Source organism: Ruditapes philippinarum, unplaced genomic scaffold, assembly GCF_026571515.1.
Source record: "Ruditapes philippinarum isolate M1 unplaced genomic scaffold, ASM2657151v2 ctg2234_1_1_1_1, whole genome shotgun sequence".
Lineage (NCBI taxonomy): Eukaryota > Metazoa > Mollusca > Bivalvia > Venerida > Veneridae > Ruditapes > Ruditapes philippinarum.
In genome coordinates this window covers 126933-138523 of record NW_026867319.1, presented here as the reverse complement: position 1 = coordinate 138523, position 11591 = coordinate 126933, and the positions used below count along the sequence as shown (strand labels likewise).

The 11591-nt window shown below is 33.0% G+C and overlaps 1 protein-coding gene across 1 annotated transcript in view; it reads left to right on the top strand.

The window, feature by feature from the left end:
• The first annotated feature begins 63 nt into the window (after positions 1-63).
• Positions 64-11591, top strand: part of LOC132735703 (ubiquitin carboxyl-terminal hydrolase-like) — a 55893-nt gene continuing 44365 nt past the window's right edge. Inside the window, exons 1-6 of the mRNA XM_060722685.1 lie at positions 64-160; positions 254-265; positions 4041-4169; positions 5465-5609; positions 7295-7377; positions 11217-11264. Of these exons, the coding sequence (XP_060578668.1) occupies positions 110-160; positions 254-265; positions 4041-4169; positions 5465-5609; positions 7295-7377; positions 11217-11264 (468 nt within the window). The 5' untranslated portion in view covers positions 64-109. The remainder of the gene's footprint in view (positions 161-253; positions 266-4040; positions 4170-5464; positions 5610-7294; positions 7378-11216; positions 11265-11591) is intronic.

Below are 11591 nucleotides of genomic sequence, written 5' to 3'. Positions count from 1 at the left end.
CAGACAAATATTCCTTGAATATTTATTGATTTCTCATTTACGACATCTGTCATAAATTGACTAGTAATAGACCACTTTGCGACAGTGACCGGCAAAATCGAAAACAAGAATGTCTGGTGATAAAAAACAACGATGGGTGCCTTTGGAATCAAATCCAGAGGTATGTTATGTACAACAAAAGATTAAAACATGTGTTCTTAATATTCTCTTAACAATATTTTTCAATGACTCACTGTACTTTTTTTATTTTCAGGTTTTAAACAAGGTGGGTGTGAACTGGTGAAATTTGTTTTACTGTTTTTGATCAACAGAGATCATCAAAATTATCGGCAGATGATTCATCATTGGACTGTCAAGTAAAGTACATCATACAAGTAGGAAGAGGAAACATAAAACATTTACTGTTCAGATTTTCCCATTATTGAAAGACTATGATTTTGTTCAGATATATAGATCTATCTGAACCAGTCCTAGCCTATAATCAGACGTCGCTTTCAGATAGTTTTGCTTCTGGGCAAAGCAACGTCAAATCCAAATTGCTAAAAAACCCATGGAACGTTCCGCCAGAAAATCAGGTGGAACAAAAAACAATTAAAACAGCATGTGTTTACATTAGTCGGCCAATATATTAGACGTTAGAGGCTTGTTATATCCACATACTGCCAGTTTTCAATCACAACCACTTTCCAATCATCCCTCGAAATTTTTTATTTTTGATCTTATTTAAATTGCTACCTATGGCGCGGAAAGCTCTTATGAATTATGATTTGAGCATAACATGTTTAGTGTACATGTAAACCAGATCATTCTTGCAGGTATTTTTTACCGTAAATTGGTGGCATTCAACCTATCGTCGGAGCGCTCGGAATATTCCGAAAATCTCTAAAGGGGGACCACCGTTTGGAAATCTTGTCCGCCATTTTTTGTTAAATCTATAATCACAGTTGTTGTTTTAAAGTTATTTTTAATGTGCTAATTTAGCAAAAATGATATTTAAAATAACACTTTTTTATATTAATAATCGTTACATTAGTTCTTATCAATGAAATGCATGTTTACTTTCTGATTTTGCACATCATTCTCTCACCGGAAGTGTAATTTTGCAGACGCTAGCAATAGTCTAAATTGTAGACGCTCATTAAAAGTGCTCTGATATCTATATTTAGCTCAAAAGGATTTCAAAATGGCGGCGCCCATTAACTAAGGATTTTTTCAAACCTCATTAGGTATAGGATATATATTTTTTTTTAAATTTTCATTAACTTTTAATTTGATTTTATTTTAATTGATACGCGTCATACATGTTATCTAAGAGCGCTACAGCCCTCGCGGGGCCTTTGGCCCCGCTCTGACTTTCCGCGTATAATTTTGTTCAGATATATAGATCTATCTGAACCAGTCCTAGCCTATAATCAGACGTCGCTTTCAGATAGTTTTGCTTCTGGGCAAAGCAACGTCAAATCCAAATTGCTAAAAAACCCATGGAACGTTCCGCCAGAAAATCAGGTGGAACAAAAAACAATTAAAACAGCATGTGTTTACATTAGTCCAATATATTAGACGTTAGAGGCTTGTTATAGTTTATGTCTGTCAAGCCTGACGTCTATAACTGTTAGGGGTGTAACAATACAGCAAAAACCGTATTGCAATATATTGCCATTTTGCTGAAGCGTTTTGCAATATATTGCAATAGGTATTGCAATATATTGCAATACGTATTGTCGTGTATATGGTTTGATGTAAAGATGGAGTTACATTCATATATTATTATTATATGTATATATTTTTAGTAGAAACTTAATAAAAATGTAAGGAATAAAGTAAAGTGTCACACTATTTGATAAACAAAACTAGTCGCGTGTGACCTTTCACATCTTGGCCGCTTATGTAAATTATGCGGCCGCTTATTGATTTTTAAGTGTACTAGTTGTCGGATACTTTTATCTTACGTTGGCGCACAAAATTCGCCAATTAAAGATTTTATGTGAAATTTGTACAAAATTAGAAGGCAATTAATTGAAAATTATGATTTTTATAAAATACCGGTTTTCCAAAAATCGTACCGTGGTACGAAATTTATTTTTTCATATTGCAATATATCGGTATACCGGTAAACTGTTACACCCTTAATAACTGTTATTGCTCATAAACGCAGAGCATCGTAAAATTTTTTACAAATGTCTATTGTCTTGCCTTTCAAGCTTTATTCAAAAGCTTATCGTCTTTTCTTTTAATTTCATGCTCAATCATTAAACATGTTTAAAAGTTTGGTATTATTTTAAACAAAGAATCAAGGTGAAATGACTCGACGTTTGGTAGTTGGGAGGCCTCAGCCGGGTTCAGCCACTTTGCAAAATCTTGGACTGGTTTAGTCCAATATATTAGACGTTAGGCTTGTTATAGTTTATTTCAGTCAAGTCTGACGTCTAATAGTTATTGCTCATAAACGCATAGCATCATAAAAAAATTCAAAAATGTCTATTGTCTAGCCTTTCAAGCTTTATTCAAAAGCTTATGTTCTTGTTTTTCAATTTCATGCTCAATCATAAACAAAAACTCTCAAACAATGTACTTATCAATTTGAAATAAAATATAAGCATCAATCTATTTTTGTCTATCAGCCATACTGGTTAAGCAAAGTGCTTTACAGATTGATTCCAAATTTTTTAACGGAAAAATATATGCGAACACACTGACAATGCATGGGCAATTATTTCGTTAAATAATATTCTGTTACAATTTTCTGACTCAGCTAAATGCTTTCATTTGAATTAGCCAATCAGATTTCACGTACTGTATGGCAGCCATTTGTTTATCGGCTGTATAAGGAATTTAATTACATGAGAGGATTAAATCATGATTTTTCCGATGTAACAGTATTTATTTTGACAAAAGGTATTTATTTTTTAGTTTTGTTCAAAACTAATGTTAATACAAGCTGTCTTAATTGTTTTTTTCGTTCTGCCTGATTTTCTGGCGGAACATGCTATGGGTTTTTGAGCAATTTCGATATGACGTTGCTTTGCCCAGAAGCAAAAATATCTCAAAGCGACGTCATATTTATAGGACTAGTGTTTACATTAATTTTGACCTATACATGAACAAAGTGGTAAAAAAGTATGTTTTCATTGCTGTTAAATGTTTTCTGGGTGCTATGCTTGGAAATAAATGTTTGTAGACTGTAGTAAGAATGTGCATTAAATTTTTTTTGAAGTCCTGAAAATTTGCAAAAAATATATTTTATCTGGACTTAAAGATGTTAAATAATTTATAAAACATGTTTAAGATGTAAAATAACCTTTCAGTATAAAAATTACCTTGTGTGCGGAACCAAGTCCACTATTTATTATGTTTAGCCCATTCTTGTTGCTTAAAATCAAGTGCTCCTAGAAGTATGACCTACTTAAGAAAGAAACGTTTTGGTCATCAGTTTTTATGGGCAAAGGATGTAATTTTCAAAATAATATCAATTGTAAGAAGAATTTTGAACTATAAAATAATTTTCTTATTTTTCCTTTAAAAAGTGTACGACACTGGGTACATTGACTCTATATAGTAAAAATTAAAAAAATCTTCTTGTGAAACTCCAAAAGAGATAGAGCTTAGATATTTGGCAGGAAACATGTTTTAGTGTATGTCTACCTTGTTTGTTGAAATAAAACCCTTAGGATAAAAGTCCCCAGGAGATGAAGGTCATCAGCTCAATCTCCAGCCAGGTCAATGTCTGTTTTCCTTCTCTTTTACTGTCATCTTTTCATTAGCTCACCTCTCACTCAGTGACAGGCTGAACTGTTTAATAAAATTCTTCCAGAGCTAAAATTAGAAAACAACAACATCTAAACCACTGGTTCAATTTTTAAATAATTTTACGCAAAAATTGTTTAAGCTGTCCCTTGTTTTCAAATTGCGCTTCTGGGGTGAAAATGGGCTCCACTTTGACATTTTGACCTATTTCTCAGGTGAGCGATCCATGGCCCTCTGGGCCCTCTTGTTTAATTTGTGAATGATGACACTGATTTCAATATTTTTTATTTTGACAGTATGTGCACAATTTAGGTGTGTCTAATGACTGGGATTTTGTAGATGTGTATGGTTTAGATCCAGAATTGTTGATGATGGTGCCTCGTCCAGTCATTGCAGTCATGCTTCTCTATCCAATCACAGACCAGGTAACAAGTCACTTCATTTCTTATATTAACCCTTAACCTTTCTATAATAGATCTGTCCAGCTTTGAATTTGAAACAGTCCATTCAAAGTTAAAGGGTTTTCAATACAAAAATAAAAAATTGAGCTGCCAACAGTATAGAGCCTGGTCAGACTGCATGGATGTACAGGCTATGGTATATCATATGTCTCAAGACCCTATTAATTACTGTAATAGTTGTGCGTAACTTTCCACTTCTCAACCTTTATCCTTTGTGATGAAGGATAAATGGCCATGATTATCCACCATAGTTAAAACATGCATGCTGTGTCAAGAAGCCAAATATGTTAACAGTTTGATTCCTATACAGATAACTCTTAAGTCTTACTCACTCTGAATTAATGGAGTTATTTCCCTTTTGTTATTTTTTTGAATAACATTCATTGTCTTTTATGATATAGAAAGACTTTTCTTTCATCTACGAAAAAAAAGCATGTATAAATATATGGCCAGTTGGGTTGATGGCTCTACAACAGAAGCGTCGAGGGCTATCCCGCATTTAGTAGGGATGTCAAATGTTCACATGAACAAGGTTTTATACAGAACATGTTCCACTGCTTTACTTCCTCAATGTCAAGGCAACGCTTGAAGGTCAAATCTCAGACAATTTTATGTCTGTCAGTTGTTTGCAATAAATTTCTATACTCAGGGTGTTCAGTTTGACCCTTCAAATGACTCTTTGACCCTTCAAATTTCAAAAAGGCCTGATTTGACCCTCAGGATTTTAACTGGAGGGTCAAATTCTGTTAAAATCATGGGAATTTGGCCTTGCAGTCGGTAAAACTTAGTCCAAATGACCCTCAGGATTTCATGGCTAGTGAACGCCCTGTATAATACTTATCAGTTATGTGCAAACATTTTAGATGAAAAGACAAATCCTAATGTCACCTATGCTTTGGTTTCTATGCAATGATTTCTTTGTTCAACAGAACTTTATTAATTTTGATATCTTAAACTTCACATATTTTTAATTGGTCTGTTTTGAAGAAAAAGTTGAGCTAGTATGATTGCTGCTTGGTCTTTGTCATGCAAAAACTTTATGTAGCCATTCACTCAAACAAATTCATAGGTATCAATATGAATCTTGGAAGGCTTGCTTATCATGACAAAAGGCAGTTGTAAGACAAGGGGCATAATTCTGAAAGTTATATTTTAGAGTTTATTCCCCATTTTAACTTTGAATTTTTAAGAGCCCAGCATTAACAGTGAATGTGGTTCTTGTTATTTATGTTGTTTTTAAATTTTACTGTAATTTCTAGTCGGAAAATCCTGATAACAAGATAGGCGATCAGAAGGAGACAGCAGACGGTGTTTACTACATGAAACAGACAGTTGGTAATGCCTGCGGTACTGTTGCCGTGATACATGCCCTCGCTAACAATAGAGATAATATCAAGTTTGAAGGTAAATGCTGCAAAATGTCAATGACTTTTGTTGTTTTCAAATTTGTGTATTTGTGAGTCATGTACTTTGATCCTCTGACAATAATATCGGCAAAGAGATATTGAAATGGCATTGTCTGTTTGTTATCTTATATAAATCCATATCTACAAATCAGTTTGTCCAATGTCCTTTATTAATTTAAAAAACATGTTCTTGTTATGTTATAATTGTTTAGTGTAATTGTAATTAAATACTGCATATATACATTTAAAATGCTATTTTGAGCTTGCCGTAGCTTTCCATCTTGTTCAGTGGCATTTATTATATATACAAATGTATTCAAAATGAACTAGGGAAGTGACTTAACATCATTAATCAATGCCATGGCGTTTTGTGCCGTCTGCTGCATTATTCTTTAGTGTTTACTCCTTAAGCTTGATATGTTCTTAACTTATTTTTCCACAAATTTTTTATTGTCTAGGTATAGGTCCGTCTGGTATAGTTTTTCAAGCCCCATTACTTGCCAAGTTTCCAAAAACATTTGAGCCAAGTCACGACACAACCAACATAGTGCGTTTGCGACCAGCATGGATCCAAACCAGCTGGATCCATGCTGGTCGCAAACACACTATGTTGGTTTTGTCGTGACGCGGCTCATTTGACAAGCTGATTTGAAGATATTGATATGTATATTAGGTATTGTATTGAAGCTCATCAAATACTGTTGGTAGGAAAAATCGTCACCTTAGTGCAGTAACAGGTTAAGTCCTTCTAAATTTCAAGGAGTTAACTAGTTATTGCACTAAGAAAAAAGGCTTGTTTTATGTTATGTCATTAAGTTATTCATTGGGACCCTGTGCCACCGGCCTGATAAGACACTAAATGCAGCTTTCACTTTTGAGTACAGTATTGGAACATGTACCAGTCAGGCTGTAAATTGTTTAATTTTGAAGCACAAATTGATGATAATTTACAAATGTACCATCATGCAATTCCCTTGGTGTATTAGCCAAATTTAACATTTAAATAAAGGGAAGGTTATTAGAAATAAAATTCTGATAACATCTTGTTCATATTTAAGTCCTATTGTTATTTCTTACTTATAAAGCATTTGAAACTGTTTTGTACAATTATAACAAATTATGATTAAAATTTTGTTAGAAGGAAATGATATTATTATGTTTATATAATTTTGGTTAACTGTATGTTACATCCCTAATTACAACATACAGGATCTCTAAAGTATGTAACTAAGAATGACTTGTACCAGAAATAATGTCCACACGCGTACATATGAGGTCTTCCATCTGGACAGTTGTCCACATAATATTTACAAAATTGTCATGATTTTAAGTCTTACATACAAATTAACATAACACTCTAGGCTGTTGAATGTAATAATGAATTGACTCCCTGATATTTGTTTGATATTTGTATTAATAGTAAATGAACTAAGATTGATGATGATCTCAAATAGTGGCCTAGTGGTTCTAAGGTTGTTGACTTCAAACCACCTGCTGGCCCCCTCACCACTGTGTATTTGAATGCCAACAGGGACATTGGACTTTTTCATGTGAGGAAACTATCCAGTTAGCTTATATATCAGTGGTTTTACTCAGGTGCCTGTTCTTGCCTGAAATAATGCACAGAAGGGCACCTGAGGTTTTTTTTTTAGATTTCACTAAAATCTTTGTATTATATTTTAGACAACAAACATTTTAACAAGTTTCTAGAGGAAACATTAGGAAAAGAACCAGCGGAGATTGCAAAATTGCTAGAGAATGATACGGTATGTATAATTATTGTTTTAATCATTTAACCTACTGATATATCTATATACCCCTACCAAACAGGAGAGTTGTCCCATAATTATGTGGACTTTTGTTGTAACTTGAAAACGGTAAAAAGATAACAATGCAAATATTTACTGGCTGCTTAACACTAACTTAGTTTAAAGGTACACAAGAATTCGAAAGTTTACACAAACTGGTGTAGAAATAACTGTCCTTCAAGGTTCTCAAGGTTCTTATAGCATGATGTTACGTATGGCAGACAGTAGTGAATTCTAGTTGCATATAATAGTGCACTGTGTATAAAACAACTTCCTTGATAATTTTCTGCTCTTGTTTTACTTCCGTGCCAGTAACAAACCTTTAGGCTATTTCGGTGTTTTACCAGGATTTTCCCCCTTGTGGATGATGGGTTGCCTTCAAGGGTTAAGGCTTCAGAATTGCAGTCAATGTCGTAAGAGTTGACTAAATTGGTTTGAATTACTGGAGTCTATGCATCTCTCAGCTCCTTCAGGTCAGGTGCTTTTAAACCCCTGGTCTTGCTTTAAGCTTGTAACACCCCCTGATATCCAAAAATGAAAAGTTGGTGCACAGAAAAGCCAAAAACAAAAAAGTTTGTCAAAAAAGTTACAATTGTATGATGTTCCGAATAGTTACTTGATGTAATTTTGAAGATATTGCTTTGATGGCAACTTATATAGATTGCATTGCCAAACACTAGTTCTGAAGGTAATGGTTTTAATAAATGTTCAAAATTATCAAAAACAAAAATGATCTGCATCAGTTATGTTATGTTTGGTTTGACTGTAACAACCCAAGATATATGATTATGTTCTAAATATTATAAATGAATTCCAGCAAACAGAAGATATAAGATATGACTATGTTACAGTTAATTTTCACAAAGCACATGTGTATGTAAATGGGAACAGTGATCTCGTCATGATGCATCTCTGAGGAGGGTTATTATTTCCTCTTATTATCACCAGAGTTGGTTACCTCATCATTGTATCGTCATTAAAATCTCCCACAGATTGTGAAAATCGTCATTGCTTGCTAATGAATTAAAAGAAAAATTGAAATATTGCAAAACATTTTCTAATTAGCGATTGTGAAACTCGTCATTCCTTGTTTATGCATTTAAACAAATAGCAAAATATTGAATAACATTTTCTAATACCTGATTGTAATATACGTCATTTCTTGCTAATTAATACATTTTTAAAAAAGGCATTATAATGCAAAACATTTTCTTTTACCTGATTGTAAATTTCATCTTTGTATGTTTCATTTTCATAAAATAGAAATAGTTCTACAGTAAGAAAAAAAGTTTTTGTAACTGCAAATGATAAAATGAAACAGGAGTTTACATATAAGTTGTCTATACTTGTTTCTGGGATATAAGACACCCTTCCTTTCTACTTTCTCACATAAAGCAAGATAGTGAAAACTGATCAACTTCAAGGGCCAAAGAATCTCCCATAAAGGATTGTGGGTCTGGTTGGGGCAATGTTCTATTCTTATCCTTCTTCTTTTAGGTCTCTGACCAAGCACACTAAAAGTAATGATTGTATAAACTTATATTACCAGCTAAAATTTTTAACCCTTTTCTAGAACTAAAAGTAAATTTTTTAACCCTTACTTTGCTAGAACCAGAACTAATTGGCCTTTACCACTAGTTTAGAGCCATGCCAGTCTGAACATTGTTGCAGTCACACTAGGCTCTTTACTGTTGGTAGCTCAATTCATGTAATTTAATATTATTTAATATTGAAAGTCCTTAAATTTGAAATGAACTCAATTGTTTTCATCATTCTTGGGTAAAAGTGTCTCCAAATGAAAACCATCTTAATTTTGTATGTTTTGTTTTTTAACCATTTTGGATACTGTGTAAGTGAAGGTTTTCAACTCTTGATAGAGACAAATTTAAGGAGAAGAATTCTAAAAGACTTGTTTTCATCCTTTTCCATTATTATGCCCCCGCCATGTAATGGCTGGGGCATATAGTGTTACCCTGTTCCGTCCTTCCGTCATTCTGTCATTCCGTCATCATCAGTTTCCGTTCATTATCTTAAGAACGGTTGCACACATTCAACTCAAATTTGACATATGGATATGTCATGAGAAAATACAGGTCAAGTTCGAATTTGGTCATGGTTCGATGATTTTTGGCAGAGTTATGCCCCTTTTACTTTGAAAATAATATGAAATTTTCAGTTTCCGTTCATTATCTCCCCAACGGTACAACACATTCAACTCAAACTTGACATATGGATATGTCATGAGAAAATACAGGTCAAGTTCGAATTTGGTCATGGTTTGATGATTTTTGGCAGAGTTATGCCCCTTTTACTTTGAAAATAATATGAAATTTTCAGTTTCCGTTCATTATCTCCCCAACGGTACAACACATTCAACTCAAACTTTACATATGGATATGAAATGAGAAAATACAGGTCAAGTTCGAATTTGGTCATGGTTCGATGATTTTTGGCAGAGTTATGCCCCTTTTACTTTGAAAATAATATGAAACTTTTTAGTTTCCGTTTATTATCTCCCCAATGGTACAACACATTCAACTCAAATTTGACATATGGATATGTTTTTGGAATGCCCAGGTCAAGTTCGAATTTGGTCATGGTTCAATGATTTTTGGCAGAGTAATGCCCCTTTCACTTTGAAAATAACATGAAATTTACAGTTTCTGTTCATTATCTACCCAACAGTGTTACATATTCAACTTAAATTTGACATATGGATATGTCAAAGGAATGGGCAGGTCAAGTTGGAATTTGGTCATGGTTTGATGATTTTTTGGCAGAGTTATGTCCCTTTCACTTTAAAATTAATATAGATACATCTTAGGAATAAGCAGTTTAACTTTGAATTTGGTCGTCGTTCAATGATTTTAGACAAACTTATCTTTCCTGAATGTTGGAAAAATTTTGAACTTTCAGTTTAAACACTCATACTTTTAGCCATTATTTTGGCTACAAATATGCAATATGCTATTTTTAAAAGGTTAAGACTGAATAATTTCAGTGCCTTGAACATTGTATGAAAATGGTTTGTGTTAACATTGAAAAGTTTTAAGGGCTTTGAACTTAAAATGAAAAAAATAATTAATGCACCAACTGAAATTTTGGCTGCATGCGGGGGCATCCGTGGCATGATGACACATTTCTAGTGTAAAAATATTTTGTTTGTTGATTACTTGTATGTACACATATATGTGAACATATATGTATACTGTTGGAACTGAATATGTTTAAACCTGAGGCAAAAAATTCAGTTTTCCTAAACTGATCTTTATTGTAGAGTTTTGAAAGCCTTTGAAAACTTTTTATGATATTTTGTCCTGTTTTGTTGAGAAATATAGTATTAGAAATTCCATAAAAAGTTTATATTTTTATGCTTTGCTTCTATATGCAAGTCATTTTAATGAGTTTTAAAATATAATGTCTAACCATGGTGCTAGATTTGGCCATAGTTTTGCACAATCTTGCATTACTATTGCCCTATTCCACCTTTATAGTCACATTCCTACCTTACTGGATATACACGGTGTAATTGTGAATTATGTTTTGATGGTTATTTTTCAAACTTGATAAAAGAAGTCCATTTCGATACATTAATAAGCATGGTCTTTAAAGGTTGTTTAACTTTAACCTAGACAAATATAGAGAATATGATATTCAATCAATCTCCCAAGGTGTCAACCAAGATGTAAATGAAATTCTATTGAGCATGATACAGCCATTATTACATTCTTGGTTGAAGCTATGGATGAGATGTTTATTATCAACTTATTTTCATGTAAAGTGTGATTTGTTTACAGGAAATGGGTGCAGCGCATGAAGGTAGCGCACAGGAAGGTCAGACCGAGGTAACGTTACTACATGTATATTACATTTGTCACCGTCCTTGATAAGACATTGATACTACTGACCAGAAATTATTGTAATGACAAGAAAAAAAATAATACAAATACCTGATTTCAGATTATTTTCAAGGAACATCTTATAAATTTACGTTGTTCAGTCATAACTAAATTAAAAACGTATAGTCAATTAGGCTCCTTCCTCTTTCATCAGCTGTTTAAACTGCAAGTACCAGTATGTATTGGATGAAGTTATTTTAAATACTTTAATATATGATATAATGGGGAGAAGGTATTATTTGAAAATTATGATTATTTATGATTATGAATTAG